General features: G+C 36.2%; 1 protein-coding gene across 1 annotated transcript in view; it reads left to right on the forward strand.

Moving 5' to 3' along the window:
* Nucleotides 1–16,360, forward strand: part of VPS35 (VPS35 retromer complex component) — a 30,101-nt gene extending 13,741 nt beyond the window's left edge. The window contains exons 8-17 of the mRNA XM_025920935.2: nt 17–126; nt 3,658–3,754; nt 3,853–4,001; nt 5,736–5,943; nt 6,696–6,851; nt 9,463–9,585; nt 11,429–11,608; nt 12,105–12,344; nt 13,473–13,616; nt 14,264–16,360. Of these exons, the coding sequence (XP_025776720.1) occupies nt 17–126; nt 3,658–3,754; nt 3,853–4,001; nt 5,736–5,943; nt 6,696–6,851; nt 9,463–9,585; nt 11,429–11,608; nt 12,105–12,344; nt 13,473–13,616; nt 14,264–14,443 (1,587 nt within the window). The 3' untranslated portion in view covers nt 14,444–16,360. The remainder of the gene's footprint in view (nt 1–16; nt 127–3,657; nt 3,755–3,852; nt 4,002–5,735; nt 5,944–6,695; nt 6,852–9,462; nt 9,586–11,428; nt 11,609–12,104; nt 12,345–13,472; nt 13,617–14,263) is intronic.
* Nucleotides 16,361–17,445: the final 1,085 nt, after the last annotated feature.

A 17,445-nucleotide genomic window follows, 5' to 3' on the forward strand; every position in this document is an offset into this window, starting at 1 on the left:
ATTATTTGATTTTCAGGTTTTCCCTGATGAATTCCACCTTCAAACTTTGAATCCTTTTCTCCGGGCCTGTGCTGAGTTACACCAAAATGTAAATGTGAAAAACATAATCATTGCTTTAATTGATAGGTAAGCATTTCCAACACTGCAGGGCAGTGTTTTGACTTGGAACTAATGAACTTAAAACATTTCTGTGAATTACTTATTTCTCTTACATCTTTATTAATGATTTTAATGTAATTACATTATGAACATTTAGTTATGTAAGTATGAGTACCTACCAGGTGCTTGCCTAGCTTAGGCATGAGAAGAGGCTTAGCAGCAGGCATGGAGATAATGAATACTCTTGTTCTTTTGTTTTGTTTTAAAAAATTTTTTTTAATGTTTTTTGTTTTGGGAGAGAGAGCATGTGTGCAAGCACGGGAGGGGCAGGCAGAGAGAGAGTGAGACACAGAATCCAATGCAGGCTTCAGGCTCTCAGCTGTCAGCACAGAGCCCAATGTGGGGCTCGAACTCATGAGCCGTGAGATCATGACCTGAGCCGAAGTTGGATCTCGACTGACTGAGTCACCCAGGTGCCCCATGAATACTCTTAATCTAGACATTTAATGGGCATTTAAATTGGCAATGTTATACAGATTCATTACTTAAATCTTACAAATCCAAAGAACAAAATTTGTTTTTTACAATAATGAAAGTTACCTTTTAGTGGGAACTGATTTGATTTGGGAGTCTTTTTTTTTTTTTTTTTTTTTTATCAAGTATTCATTAAATAGAGATGATTAAGAATGTTTAGGTAATCACTCTATCGCATTTTTTTAAAGAAGAATTTTGAAATATTAAATATGTTTAGTAAATTCCTTTTAGGTTTAAATTTTACTTTAGCCAGTGGTCTTGGGTGAAAGTATAAAACTTTGCCTTTGATAATGGTTTTAATGAGTGCCTGCTTGGCAACTATGCTGAGTGCCAGGATATAATAGGTGTCCTGCTTGTGAGCTTACACATCAGTGACGTAATGAAACCAGAAACCCAAGTGAAGATTTATTTCTGCAAATACATTTTGTTATATTTTAAATACCTAAGTTATTAAAGTCTGAGAATTTATATAGCAAATTCTCCAAATTATCTCTTCAAACCTGGGCAGCAAGAAGTACATGCAAATTGGGCATACTCTTAAGGGAAGCTGATAATGGAATTTATCTTTTATTTTATTTTATTTTATTTTTTATTTTATTTTTTATTTTTTAAAATTAACATCCAAATTAGTTAGCATACAGTGCAACAATGATTTCAGGAGTAGATTCCTTAGTGTCTCTTACCCATTTCGCCCCTCCCCCCTCCCACAAGCCCTCCAGTAACCCTCAGTTTGTTCTCCATATTTATGAGTCTCTTCTGTTTTGTCCCTCTCCCTGTTTTTATATTATTTTTGTTTCCTTTCCCTTATGTTCATCTGTTTTGTCTCTTAAAGTCTTCATATGAGTGAAGTCATGATTTTTGTCTTTCTCTGACTGACCAATTTCACTTAGCATAATAACCTCCAGTTCCATCCACATACTTGCAAATGGCAAGATTTCATTCTTTTTGATTGCCGAGTAATACTCCATTGTATATATATACCACATCTTCTTTATCCATTCATCCATCGATGGACATTTGGGCTCTTTCCATACTTTGTCAATTTTGATAGTGCTGCTATAAACATGGGGGTGCATGTGTCCCTTTGAAACAGCATACCTGTATCCCTTGGATAAATGCCTAGTAGTGCAATTGCTGGATTGTAGGGTAGCTCTATTTTTAGTTTTTTGAGGAACCTTCATACTGTTTTCCAGAGTGGCTGCACCAGCTTGCATTCCCATGGAATTTATCTTTTAAAGATTGCTCTTTAAAATCATGGTTGTTGAATACATTTGTCACTTTAATGCATTTTTATCCATATCTATTTGATTAGACTTCAAAGCATATGGCAAAATTGGCCTATTGAAGATCTATGTATAGTATAAAATATGTATATATAGTAAGAGTTCAGTGAAATGAGACATCACTGACAAAACTGTTCAGTTAAAAATGAATTGACCACTTTCTTACTAGACAAAAATAAACGCAAAATGGATTAAAGACCTAAATGTGAGACTGGAAGCCATAAAAATCCTAGAAGAGAGTACAGGCAATAATTTCTCTGATATTGGCCATAGGAACATTTTTTTAGATATGTCTCCTGAGGCAAGGGAAATAAAAGCAAAAATAAACTATTGGGACTATATCAAAATAAAAAGTTTCTGGGGCACCTGGATGGCTCAGTTGGTTACTTGTCTGACTCTTGATTTCAGCTCCTGTCATGATCTCAAAGTTCATAGGATTGAGCCCCATGTCAGGCTTGGTGCTAGTGCAGAGCCTGCTTGGTATTCTCTCTCCCTCTTTCTTTGTCCCTTCCCTGCTTGCTTACTCTCTTTCTCAAAATAAATAAATTAAAAAAAAAAGTGTCTGCATAGTGAAGGAAACAGTTAACAAAACTAAAATGTAGCCTACTGAATGGGAAAAGGTATTTGCAGATGACGTATCCAATAAAGGGTTAGTTTCCAAAATATATAAAGAACTGATAAAACTGAACACCCAGAAAACAATCCAATTAAAAAAATGGGCCAAAGACATGAACAGACATTTCTCCAAAGACCTACAGATGGCCGACAGGCATGTGAAAAGGTGCTCAATGTCACTCATCATCAGGGAAATACAAATCAAAACTACAATGAGATGATTGATACCTCACACCTCTCAGAATGGCTAAAATCAAAAATCTAAGAAACAATAGTGTTGGTGAGGATATGGAGAGAAAAGAACCCTCTTGCACTGTTGATTGGAAGTCAGACTGGAATAGCTACTGTGGAAGACAGTATGGAGGTTCCTCAAAAACTTAAAAACAAATCTACCCTACAATCCAATAATCGCACTACTGCGTATCTACCCCCAAAATACAAAAACACTAATTCAAAGGGATACATACACCCCTGTGTTTAGCACATTATTTGCAATAGCCAAATTATGTAAGCAGCCCAAGTGCCCATGCCCATGGATAGATGAATGGATAAAGAAGATGTGTTATATATATACATATGTTTAGTCATAAAAAAAGAATGAAATCTTGCCATTTGCAATGACAATGTATTTGCTAGAGAGTGTTATGCTAACTGAAATAAGTCAGAGAAAGACAAATACCATATGATTTCACTCATGTAGAATTTAAGAAACAAATGAGCAAAGGAAAGAAAAGACACGTCCCAAGAAACAGATTCTTAACTGTAAAGAATAAACTGGTGGTTACCAGAGAGGAGGTCGGGGGTGGGGAATAGGTGAAATAGGTGATGGGGATTAAGGAGGGCACTCACTCGTCATGAGGATGGGGTGATGTATGGAATAATTTAATCACTATACTGTACACTGAAACTGATAGAATGCTGTTATACTAGAATTAAAATAAAAACTTAATTAAAAAATGAATGGAGGGAATGGCTCAATTCCACGTTCTTTTTTAAAATCTTTTTTAATGTTCTAGGAGAAATACCTTGTAGAAAATACAGTAAGGTATAAAGAATAAAATGTCACCCATGATCCCACCAGTCAAATCCCTGTATTTGTTAAAATAAAGATTGTTTTCTTTTTCAGATTAGCTTTATTTGCTCACCGTGAAGATGGACCTGGAATCCCAGCAGATATTAAACTTTTTGACATATTTTCACAGCAGGTGGCTACAGTAATACAGGTTTGAATGGCTTTTCTAAATTCTCAAAACTTGGAAACTTCTCAGCTGGTATATCCTTTTGTGATTGTTTAAATTCTGTGGTTTTCTAAACATTTCAGTCTAGACAAGACATGCCTTCTGAGGACGTTGTGTCTTTACAAGTCTCTCTCATTAATCTTGCTATGAAGTGTTACCCTGATCGTGTGGACTATGTTGATAAAGTTCTAGAAACTACAGTGGAGATATTTAATAAGCTCAACCTTGAACAGTAAGTCAAAGTTACATTTTTGTAAAAACCCTCATAAAACACTTTTTTAATCCCAGATTTGTTATTCTTAATTGCTTTTGGAAATGTTAGCATTTGTCTGAAGCATTTGTTAGGTTGACTTGCTTGGTGTTACAGGGCAGAAAGTGCCAACCAATTCCTTGATTATGTACATTGATAAAGTAGTGGCACTCATGGAGTATAAGCAGTCTTTCCATTTCAGAATATGAATGAGTTTTCAAACTGGTAAGAAAATTAACAGTTCATCTTTGAACAATGTTGGGATTAGGAGCACTGACCTTGTATACAATTGAAAAATTGCTTAGAACTTTTTACTCCCCCAAAACTTAACTACTGATAGCCTACTGTTGACCAGAAGCCTTAACAACAAAAAACAGCTATGAACACGTATTTTCTACGTTCTATGTATTATATACTGTATTCTTACAATCAAGTAAGCCAGAGAAAAGAGAAAATTATAAGAATATTACAGGAAGAGAAAATAACATTTCATAGTACTGTACTGTATTTGTAGAAAAACATCATGTATAAGTGGGCCTGCACAATTCAAATCTGTGTGGTTCATGGGTCAACTGTTTATGTTAAGCAGTGTTTCCATAAGAAGTGATTTCCTGCAGATGAATAAGTTTTGAAAAATTAGAAACCTATATATTTAAGGTGTGAAAATTAAATTGGTTTGAAATATTTTTCTATTTTGAGCTTTGATTTTGATACCATCAAGGAAAGTTGATTTTGTTACCTACTTGGGAGCTTCCTCAACTATGCTGTCCTAGTCTGTGGCATCCTCTAGTGGCCACCGTGGGCAATTCTGGTCCCTTTACCTTTTCACCAGCAGTCCTCCTGTCCCATCCTGCATTGCATCTGAACATGGGGTCAATTATTTTTTAATAATTAAAAAGTATATTTTTAATAATAAAATTATTCATAATTTTACTTCATACCATCTTTTTCCTTTCCATCTCCTTTCTGGTGGTTTAGCTACATCAGGAAGATTTCTCATTTTCCTTTTACCTCCTTTTATTTGGCACTCCACCTCCCTTTTTTTGGTTATTTCCATTTTTTTTTGAACTGAAAAACATTCCAGATCTTGAATGTTAAATATGAGAGAAAATTAAATTATGTATCTACATTCCCCCACCAAGTAAGTTTTAAAGTAAAATTAGACACAATAAGGAATTAGAAATCCCAACCTCTAAAGGTCTTATAAATGCCCGGATATGCCTCATCTCAACAGAATGCTGCTATGAGCTACTACCTTGAATTTAGCCTGCTTTTCCTTAATCACCAACATCTGATGCAGAAGAAACTGTTTTGTAGAGGTGCTAGTTTTGCATGGGTTTTTCTTACTACCGATTTTCATCATGAATATACAGTATTTATTGGCTACCCAGGAACTTAACTACCACTTAAAATACTTTTCTTAGAAATGTCAAATTCTAGATAGTTATTTTACCTCAAGCTGTACAACCTGGTCGTTGAGTTGGAGAGTGTTACATCTTATTTGTATTAATGGAAAATTAAGAGGTGAATACGTGTTTGTGTTTAGATAGACATCTCTATCTTCTTGAAGAAGGTCATTGGAGTATTTTGAGATGGCATGATTCACTTGACCTATTTCCTTTAATGTATAAATGAAAAATTTTTATGCAATGAGTTTTTCATATATATAGAAAGCTAATTTTATTCATTAAAGGGCTGTTGTTTTTCTTTTTGTAGTATTGCTACCAGTAGTGCAGTTTCAAAGGAGCTCACCAGACTTTTGAAGATACCTGTTGACACTTACAACAATATTTTAACAGTCTTGAAATTAAAACATTTTCACCCACTTTTTGAGTATTTTGACTATGAGTCCAGAAAGAGCATGAGTTGTTATGTGCTTAGTAATGTTCTGGATTATAACACAGAAATTGTCTCTCAAGACCAGGTAAGAGAATACCAACATGCTATATTAGGAAAACAAACAATGTAGTTAGGATTTTAGATCTTGAGAAAGACACATGAAATGGGAGGAGAGAGTAATGCTAAAAAAGGTTATAATTAGCTACTCATTATATAAATCAGAAATTAGAAAAAAATATATATATGTATAAAGAAGAAATTATAATCTCACCAGTAAGAGAATAATACTGTTAATTAATATTTGGTGCATCTTTTGGATGGAACTAAACGGTATTATGCTAAGTGAAATTAGTCAGAGAAAGACAAATATCATATGATTTCACTCATATGAAGACTTTAAGACACAGAACAGGTGAACATAAGGGAAGGGAAGCAAAAATAATATAAAAACACAGAGGGGGACAAAACATAACAGACCCTTAAGTATGGAGAACAAACAGAGGGTTGCTGGAAGGGTTGTGGGAGGGGGATGGGCTAAATGGGTAAGGGGCATTAAGGAATCTACTCCTGAAATGATTGTTATACTATTTGCTAACTAACTTGGATGTAAATTAATAAATTATTTTAAAAAAATAAAATAAAATGCCAAAAAAAAATTGGGTGCATCTCTTCCAGACTCTTGTCTATATCTGTATCAACATATGTAAACTTTCTTATAACAAAAGGAATTATATTGTTAATACTATTTGATAACTTTATACAACTAGAAACACTTTTGACTGATTTTATATGCTGATAGTTTCACTTCAATGGGTTTCTGTGTCTCTTGTGTTATAGGTGGATTCCATAATGAATTTGGTATCCACATTGATTCAGGATCAGCCAGATCAGCCCATAGAAGACCCTGATCCAGAAGACTTTGCTGATGAGCAGAGCCTTGTGGGCAGATTCATTCATCTTCTACGGTCTGAGGACCCTGACCAGCAGTACTTGGTATGAGTTAACTCAGTTACACAGCTTCATCAGCTCCTAGTGAAATCACATGTAGATGTGACTTGAATGGTCTGATGCAGCTGTGGCCTTAGAAAGTTTAAAAAAAATTGCAACCAAATAAGATTAAGTGACATCCATGGACTTTCACTTTATATATAAATGCATAATTGTGAGCTTATTGGGAATAAGTTGGTTGCTCTAGTTTCATTGAAGACTTCTTAAGAATTGCAGAAAGCCCATCCTCCTTTAGTTGGGTGTTCAGTACTCATTCCATGTTCATTTTCTTTTTCAACTGTGCTGTTTTTAGAATTGTCCACTGTTTACTATAGTAAAATTTAAAGTATAAACAGCAGTCCTCATATTCAGTTGTATTTATGTTTCAAAGGTTTGAAAATATAAGTTGTATGTGTTTGCCACATTGAAAATTTATGAAAACACTTTAGAATTGAAATTGTCTTTTTTTCTTAACCTCTTTTTCTTGGTAAAGAACGATCAGTTGAGGTTTTCCCTTTGTTTATCATTAGTCCTCAGTAAATCTTTGTGAAATGAATAACATGTTGCCTGAGTAGGAATATTGGTGACTGATACCAGATGATTTGTTTTAATGAAAGGTAGCACAGATGGCTGTTTAATTATTGTTTGGGCAAGGTGTAGTTTAACTGTTGTTAGATACATGAAGCTCTATAGTTAGACTGCTAAAATGAGGAACATTTTTATTTGAGGTTGAGTCCTGACTTTCTCCTTCTATTGATTTCTTTTGTTATAGTTGACACTCTTGTACTCCTTCATAAGCAGTGTGAAAAAGAAGCTGATTTCTATTGGCAAGATGATAGTCTTTGACTTGGCTTAATGATAAACATTCTGGGCACTCCAGAGTCACATTCTGTGCACTGTGTGTGATCTGTGTACGATGACTGGCTGATTGTTCAGATGTTTTAAGTGATCCCCTTATGCTACGTTGGTTTTCACTTTTTGTTGCATACCAAATGTAGTGGTAGGAAGTATGCCTTCCACATCTAGCCAATTGATTTTGCCTATGTACTAAGAATTAAGACAAGGATTATTAGCTCTGACTCCCCAAGGGGGAATGCATTCTCTTATCTGTCTATTATATCAGAGGATATTTTGTGAATACAGAATCTGAATATGTCACACAGTGTGTCACACATATTAAAAAATATTTCATGAATATTTGTGTTTTTTCTGAAAAACCTGATGTTTCACAATGGCTTTTTTTAAAGTATATTGTCATTTCTTTTGACTGTAATGGTATTTTTTTTTTTTCTGAATTAGGAGGTATGACATACCAGCAATGTGCATATAACTGTTTTTGCATCCTACTAATAGCCAACATTTTCTAAGCACTTGCCTTGTGTCAGGAACTGGTAACACTTCACATGTATTACTTGATCTTCCCAACAACCCTAGGAGAAATATACTACCCCATTTTTCAAATGAAACTTTTATAGCTAAGAGAAGGTAAATACTTTACTCAGGGTCACTCAGATAGTAAGTGTTAGAAACTACTTTTATTTTTTTATTTTTTATTAAAAATTTTTTTTAATGTTTATTTTTGAGAGAAAGAGGGGCAGAGTATAAGCAAGGGAGGGGCAGAGAGAGAGGAGACACAGAACCCGAAGCAGGTTCCAGGCTCTGAGCTCTTAGTACAGAGCCTGATGTGGGGCTCGGACCCACGAACTGCAAGATCGTGACCTGAGCTGAAGTCAGATGCTTAACTGACTGAGCCACCCAGGTACCCCTAGAAACTACTTTTAAATGTAAGTCTGTGTTCAGAGCCTGCAGTCTTTTTATATTTTTTAATTTATTTTTTAATTATTTATTAAAAAAATTTTTTTTAATGTTTATTTTTGAGAGAGAGAGAGAAAGAGAGAGCAGGAGCAGAGGAGGGGCAGAGAGAGAGGGAGACACAGAATCCAAAACAGGTTCTAGGCTCTGAGCCGTGAGCAGTGAATACATGACTGAACTGAAATTGGACACTTAACCGACTGAGCCACCCAGGTGCCCCTAATTTTAGTCTTATTTATTTTTTTAGTTTATTTTATCTTGAAAGAGAGAGGCAGAGTGCGTGCGCCAGCGGGGGAGGAGTGTTGGGGGGGTTGTGGTGGTGGAGAGAATCCCAAGCAGGCTCTCCACTGTCAGCACAGAGCCCTATGTGGGGCTTGAACCCATGAACTGTGAGATTATGACCTGAGCCGAAGTCAAGAGTTGGACACTTAATCGACTGAGCCACCCAGGTTCCCCCAGAGCCTGCAGTTTTTATAAACACAGTACACTATGTACATATGTATATGAAAATATGTGTACATCTGTCATTGTCTCTGCTGGTATAACCTTGGGCAGATTACCTTTGAACCTCGGGTTTCTTCATTTGTGAAATGGGGTTACTATCTGTCTTGGTTGCGATGTTGATTGTATTGACCCAGTGAGATAAGAAATGTAAAGCATCTACTGTAAAGCCTGCTGCATATTAGATACAGTCAAAAATGGTAGCAATGACAATGATTAGAGCCCTCATTTAATTTTATAAATGATTAATCATAGTTCAGGAAAGATTAATGTTTTGGGTTTTGTTTTTTTGGGGGGGGGTCAGATTTTAAACACGGCACGAAAACATTTTGGAGCTGGTGGAAATCAACGGATTCGCTTCACACTGCCACCTTTGGTATTTGCAGCTTACCAGCTGGCGTTTCGCTACAAAGAGAATTCTAAAGTGGTGGGTTGACTTTTAAGTATGTCATTACTTTTTTTTCTTTTTTTCTTCATCTGTATGTGTTATAGAAATTGAGACATATAAAAAAATAGACAATGGTATAATAAAATTCCAGTTTCAATAAGTCAATTCATTATGCATCCTGTATTAAGTGTTCCTAACAGTGGTGTTGGTAGATTGCATAGTAGCTGAGGGATCACATAAAAACACTTAGAAATGAAAGATTAAAACAGTATAAATTTATGCTAAGAGTTTTTCCTGTATTTAAAGATTACTTGTGAGACATTGATAAGTTTATTAGAGAATTGGCTCAGAGTGCTTTAGTTTAGGAATGATTTTACTTTCTTAGGGTCTTTACCAATTCTAAAGTGATAAGTAATCTCATGTAGAGGTTGCAAGTACATAACAGGTAAGGTCTGATTCAAGGTAGCTTTGCCTAATGAAAGGGCCTGACATTGCATAATAACCTCTCTCCAAAAGCCTAAAATTGAATTATTTTATGAATTGTGTACATTTTTTTACACACTTATTCCTTAAGTAGAATCATGACTTAAGTCTTCGATAATACAGTTTTATAGAAAATACTTAAATATAGCATACCTGATAGTTGGACAGTCAGTTAGTGTTAAGGAGTAAGCCTCGGTAAACTTACTTTTCTAATAGTGGAGAAGCAGATTTATTTAGTGGATATGCCAGCATGACATAGCAGCTTTTGGCCAGTTTTTATCATGCCAGCCACTCATTTAGACCCTTTTCCAGCATTCTATGTATAGATTTTGGCGAAAGCAATAATAGAAATAGCAGCCAGCATTCACTACGTGCCGTATACTATGCCGAGGACTGTGTATATACTTGGATTATTGCATTTAATCCTTGACTATTATCTGATTTTAAAAATGAAAAGAATTGATTGCTTTAATAAGAAATTTTGATGGTTAAACATGGATAAAATATCTAACCTCACTAGTAATTACAACAATGAACCTCTGTTTTAGAAATAAAACTGGTAAAAAGGAAAGAAAAATAAGGTTCAGCAGTGGCAATGGTGTGATGATAATTCTCATCTGGTAATGGTGGGTATGTGAAATAGTACAGTCTTTCTAGAAAACTCTGGCATTATGTAAGTAGAGCCTTAAAAGAGCTAATAAAGTCCACTTCTAAGAATTTATACTAAGGAAATAATTAAGGATTCAATAAATCTTTTTGTATACAGAGCATTCATTGTCATATTGCAGATTATTTCCAAAGGGAGTAGTTAAGTAAGTTACCCTACATTCAGTTTGTGAAAAGTTTCTAGTCATTAAAATGATTTCCAGTAACTTCGTATCATGAGGAAAAGTTATGACAAAATAAGTGAAGGGTGCAAGTATATGCAGCACGAACCCAGTTTTACTCTTCTGGTGAGTTAAAGTAGAAAACAAAACCAGAACAGAGATCCTAGTTAGTTATGATTTGCGTAGACAAAAAAGAAGACCTTAATATCAGAATGTTATTACTGATTATTGCTGGATGGTAGATTTAGGGATGATTTCAATTTTTAAAATTCTTTGGTTTATTTTCTTAATTCTGTCCAATTGGGGTATGTGTTGATTTTCTGATGAGAAAAAACAAATGCCAAATATACAAAAATGGTCAAGTCAGTAACTACAAATTGATGTTTTGAGAAGACATTGTGCTTGATTCATTTGTGTGCTTTATAAATGAAACAGAAGAAGGATACCAGGAGAACCTTGAGCTCAGCTTTCCTGCTTTCCCTGTTCTAAAGACGTTTCACATAAAATGAATATTCTTGAGCAAGTTAATCTTGAAAGTAAGGTAATTTAAACTATTTTTTTTTTCCTTTTAGGATGACAAATGGGAAAAAAAATGCCAGAAGATTTTTTCATTTGCTCACCAGACTATCAGTGCTTTGATCAAAGCAGAGCTGGCAGAATTACCCTTAAGACTTTTTCTTCAAGGGGCTCTAGCTGCTGGAGAAATTGGTTTTGAAAATCACGAAACAGTAGCATATGAATTTATGTCCCAGGTGATGGTCTGTTCTCCTTTCTGTGTTTAATGTTACAGTTTTGCTGTGTTCAGCCACCTGTCTGTAGTTATGGCGGTTAGTGCACATGGATTGTCTCTTAACTGAATTTGTAATTATCCCTTTCCCACCATCTTGGAACTCCTTAATACTGTAGTCATATTGATTGATTTGGAACAGGAAAATGGATCAGTTACTGGGTGCTAATGAGATTTAAGATTTCTAGGTAAGCCTAGGTAAAAGTGTTTCATGGGGTAAAAAGTACCTTTATTCAGCTTGGGAACTCTGGGTTAAACAGTAGTTTAAACAAGTTTCTTTGTTGGAAGTTGTCAGTATCTTTCCATATCAGCTGTGTCTTGTGCTTCTCCAAGGGAGGGGTCAGCATCTTGTGATCTGAAGGGGCTACAAGTGTCTCACACGATGGGGGTTTGTTGGGAAGTACTTTAGAAAATACTTGAGTAGATAGTAGTAAAGGTCTCTTCTGCTTCTTGTTCACCAGGCATTTTCTCTGTATGAAGATGAAATCAGTGATTCCAAAGCACAGCTTGCTGCCATCACCTTGATCATTGGTACTTTTGAGAGGATGAAGTGCTTCAGTGAAGAGAATCATGAACCTTTGAGGACTCAGTGTGCACTTGCTGCATCAAAACTTCTGAAGAAACCAGATCAGGGCCGAGCTGTGAGCACCTGTGCACATCTCTTCTGGTCTGGCAGAAACACAGACAAAAATGGGGAAGAGGTAAGGAGGGAGGTCATTCCTGGTCATAGAAGAGGGGATTGTTTGCTGGAAGTAGCTGCCGGGTCCTTGTGTGCTGGAAGTGAAGCATTTGGAGTGCTTGGAAACTTGACAAAGAAAATTGCCTTGTTTATTAAAATAAATGAAATGGATGGTAAAGTATACTGTACAGAGTTAACATACTGTGGTGAAGACCCACTTTAAGGATATTGTAACATAGCAAGTATATACTACTACCTTTAAAAAGTATACATAACAGGGATGCCTGGGTGGCTCAGTTGGTTAAGCGTCCTACTCCTGATTTCATCTCAGGTCATGATCTCATGGTTGTGAGATCAAGCCCTATGTCAGGCTCCACATGGGGCATGGAGCCTGCTTAAGATTCTCTCTGCTGGGGCGCCTGGGTGGCTCAATTGGCTAAGCGTCCGACTTCAGCTCAGGTCATGATCTCTGCAGTTTGTGAGTTTGAGCCCCACGTTGGGCTCTGTGCTGACAGCTCAGAGCCTGGAGCCTGCTTCAGATTTTGTGTCCCCCTCTGTCTGCCCCTCCCCTGCTCGTAGTCTGTCTGTCTGTCTGTCTGTCTCTCTCTCTCTCTCTCTCTCTCTCTCAAAAGTAAATAAACATTAAAAAAGAAAATTATCTGCCTCTCTCCTGCTCACATTTTCTCTAAAAAAAAAAAGAAAAAAGGTATACATAATAAATATAAAACATTTAAGATACAAATATGTAAAACAGGGACATCTGGGTGACTCAGTTGGTTAAGCATCCCACTGTTGATTACGGCTCAGGTCATGGTCTCATTGTGAGTTTGAGCCCCACTTCAAGCTTTGCACTGACAGTGTGAAGCCTGCTTGGGATTCTCTCTCTCCTTTATTTTCTCTCTCAAATTAAATAAACATTTAAAGAAATGGATACTCTTCAAAAAAGTGAATATGTAAAACAAATACATGTTTTAAAATATAGCTGTGTCTTTAAAAAAAATGAAGAGGTTTTAAATTTGTTGTGTACCTTAAAAAAGAGCCAGTGTAGGGTAGGGTTCTGTTTATATCTTTGTGTGAAATGGGATATTTGTGATTCATTAATCTCTTTAATACTCTCCCCTTACCCCCAATCCCCTCACTTTTATTCTAGCTTCATGGAGGCAAGAGGGTAATGGAATGCTTAAAGAAAGCTCTGAAAATAGCAAATCAGTGCATGGACCCCTCTTTACAAGTGCAACTTTTTATAGAAATTCTGAACAGATATATCTATTTTTATGAAAAGGAAAATGATGCGGTAAGTAAACTATAATAAAATATTGTTAGTGAATTAATACTTCCCTTCCTGCTCTTCAGAGATCTGATACATATTAAAGTTTATGATCTTGATAACTTTTTTTTTGTTTAAGAGGGTCAGAGTTTAGAGAATTCACCTAGTAGTCTCTTTTATTCTCTAGTATCCTTTTCTGTCTATAGATGCATCTCTCTAACAGAAGAACTCATCATGTACAAGAAATTCTCATCTCTTTTGTTATGAATATTTTATAAAAAAAATAGCCCCTGTCTGTTTGAAAAACACAAAATAATTTACAAATATAGTATACTGATTGGTCATCACATACAAGTTTAGAATAATTCCTAAATGAATTATCCTTTTAGCAGTACAGTGTTGAAGATTTGTAGGTTAAGTAAAATTTTGCTATTCTTTTATTGGTTTGTGATGCTCTAATTTTTATTGATTTTTTTTTCATTTTGTTTTGTTGGTTGTTTTGGTGAATTGCCAATAGTTGTTGCTCAAAGCAGGGATCATGTTTTCATATGTCTTTTTTTATGATTGATTACTCTGGTGATTGGTGCGAGTAAGACAATCTTTAAAACGTTTTTATTGAATTATCTTTTTTATCGTACATGCTTGGTTATGAAACTGTGCGTGTTCTTTTGTAGGTCACAATTCAGGTTTTGAACCAGCTTATCCAAAAGATACGAGAAGACCTCCCAAATCTTGAGTCCAGTGAAGAAACAGAGCAGATTAACAAACATTTTCATAACACACTGGAGCATTTGCGTTTGAGGCGGGAGTCACCAGAATCTGAGGGGCCAATTTATGAAGGTCTCATCCTTTAAAAAGGAAACTGGCTCACCATACTTCTTTCCATGTACATCCAGTAAGGGTTTTATTATACTAGGTTTCCCCTCCATAGATTGTGCCTTTCAGAAATGCTGAGGTAGGTTTCCCGTTTCTTACCTGTGATGTGTTTTACCCAGCACCTCCGGACACTCACCTTCAGGACCTTAATGAAACTATTCACTTCATAAGTGCTCAATCTGTCTGATCACCCCAGGTAGCATGATTGATCTGCTATTTAAAACTCCTGTGATCTGTAAACAAAACAAAACAAAAAAACAAAACCCACCAACAACAAAAAAAACAGCAAACCACCACTTATCTCAGCTACTAATGAAGCCCTTCTTCCTTTATTTCGTTTTGTTGGTTGTGTAATTTCTTTCGTTACTTGGGAGTACTAACCTGAAAGTGTCTGTCTCTTTGTTCTCTAGTCCAATTTGAGATTAATTTAGAGGAAAGGGATACTGTATGTGAAATTCAGCTTGGGTTTTTCCCTAAATGCAAGATAAGGCCATGTGTAATATTTTCCCTAAAACTAGAACATATTAATGCATGTTTGAGAATTTTAAAGCACCATGGTCAAAACCAAAAGCTATATTTTGCATATTTGGACTCCGTCATTCATTAAGAACCTATGTTTTACTCTGGGCATATTTATCAAAATAATTTTGTTCTAAATAGCATAAAATAGAAAATTCGTGATCAGTATAATTTATGTATAACCTTCATTGTATATTTAAGGGGAAATGCATCGTACAATTACCATGATTTTTTTTTTTTTTTCCACCAGTGAAACAATAAAGTTGCTATTAACAATTTTGGACTTTTTACCCTTTCATGCTAGATTTATAGAAGGAGCTAGTAGAATGCCTGTGGTTAATAGACAATCTTATGTACAACACTTGCTTGTTCATTTTAAGCTTTCATTTTAAGCACTTCTTGAGCAAGGCACCGTCTGTTCTTCTGTTTATACCCATTTGCTTTCCTTGGCCTTATTCTCTTCTCCTTAGGCATGGTACTTCCACATTAATTCCCAGAAGGCTCACCACCTTTATCTGTCATGTAACAAATTATTCCAAAACTTAGTGTGTTGAAACAACAGACATTTATCTCATGGTGTTCTGGCTTAGGAATTTGGGAGCAGCTTAGCCAGTGGTTCTGGCTTAGGGTGTCTCAAGATTTTGCCTGGAGCTGCAACCATCTAAAGGTTTGGTTGGGACTGGCTTCCAAGCTTATTTACATGACCATTATTTAAAGGCCTCTATTCCTTTCTTTGTGGGCCTTTACAAGGGCAGCTAGAAAGTCTTCATGACAGCAGCTGGCTTTTCCAAAGTGACCCATGTGAGAGAGGGCAAAGAGGAAACCACATGCCTTTTTATGACCTGAACTTAGAAGTGACATACTGTTGTTTTTGCCTTCTTCTGTTTGTTAGAAAGGAGTCACTAAGACTAACTCATACTCAAGAGTAAGAGGAATTACATTAAGCTCCACCTCTTGAAGGGAGACTTTGCAAATGTATGGACATTTTCAAATGATCACCTCACTTAATACCTTACCATCTGCCCCTTCACCCACATTGATAGACGTCTAGCACTTCTTAGGTGCTATGGTCTGAATGTTTGTATCCCCCTCTCCCCACCACCCCTGCAATTTATATGTTGAAATCCTAGCCTCCAAAGATGTTAAGTGGTGGGGCCTTTGGAATGTGCTTAGGTCGTGAGGGTGGAGTCTCACGAATGGCATTAGTGCCTTTATAAAAGAAGCCCAGAGAGCTTGCTTGCTCCTTTCCACTTTGTGAAAACACAGGTTGGCAGTATGCAACCTGGGGAAGGGCCCTCACTCAGCCATGCTGGTGCCTTGATCTTGGACTTAACACCTTCCAGAACTATGAGAAATAAACTTCTGTTTATAAGTTACCCAGCCTATGGTATTTTGTTATAGCAGCATGAATGGACTAAGACATCAGGTTTTAAAGAATAAAGTTATAGAATTGGTACCATTAAAATCTACCAAGTATCCTAAGCTTCTCTGTAGACCCTTTTAAGTCTAGCAAATCCTTTCTGTACTTTGCAGGTGCCACTTTACTCAGTATATAAACTTGATTGTGGAATAGAAGTCAACATGTTCATTCTATTCACATATTTTGTGAAATACAGCTGGAGAAATAAAGACGTGACTCAAGGAGAATACTTGAATTTGAGCTCAGGAAGGTTCAGAGGTAAAATGTCAGTACAGGGTATAAAGTATTTCCCATTGTTTTGGTGAGGTGAAGAGAACAGATTTAGGAAATAAACCAAAGCTCTGCTAATCTTAATTCACACATTCCTTTACTGAACAAAAATTGGGTACCTACTATATGCCACGTACAGGCACTGGGTATAAAGGTGAACAAGATAGGGTCCCTAGCTTTGAGAATTTTCATCTGGTGTGAAGACCAACAGTAATGTGATAAGGGTATGCCCAGGAGAGCATAGAAGTGGGGGCTGAAGGTGTTGGGGTAAAGCCTGGAGGAGGTTTTATGAATCCTCATGTGACTTCAAGTCTGTCTTTTTAGCCTTGTGAGGCTAATGCTTGACCTGCAGTCCCATATTTTATAGATGGAGCCAGGCTATCCAAGAGTGATCCATGGACTGAAGCAAGTTAAACTCTTACCTGTCTATAATGAGAAATTTTAAAAAAGTTAAAAAAGAAAAAAGGACTAAGAATTGACACACTTAAACCAGTTTGGCGATTTTATGTCTGTTGAATCTAATGAATTAGGGCTTGTGCTTTGTATGCCTGCTTCCCTGGCCTCCTTTTTTCTAGTAATTTTTATTGTGTCTTACATAAAAAGTACTGGTTCTTGATAGACCAGGGGGAAAAAAACCCTTCGTAGGTGGAGAGAAGCACTGAGCCTAGGTCAGGCCTAATGTTGCATGGAGAATTCCAAGACTAGGGGACAGTTAGGAGGACATATCTAAGAGGTGATGTGAGTGGATGACCCTTTCTCATTCTGAGATGC

This window comes from Puma concolor, chromosome E2 (genome assembly GCF_028749965.1).
Source record: "Puma concolor isolate L17-30 chromosome E2, mPumCon1.1.hap2, whole genome shotgun sequence".
NCBI lineage: Eukaryota > Metazoa > Chordata > Mammalia > Carnivora > Felidae > Puma > Puma concolor.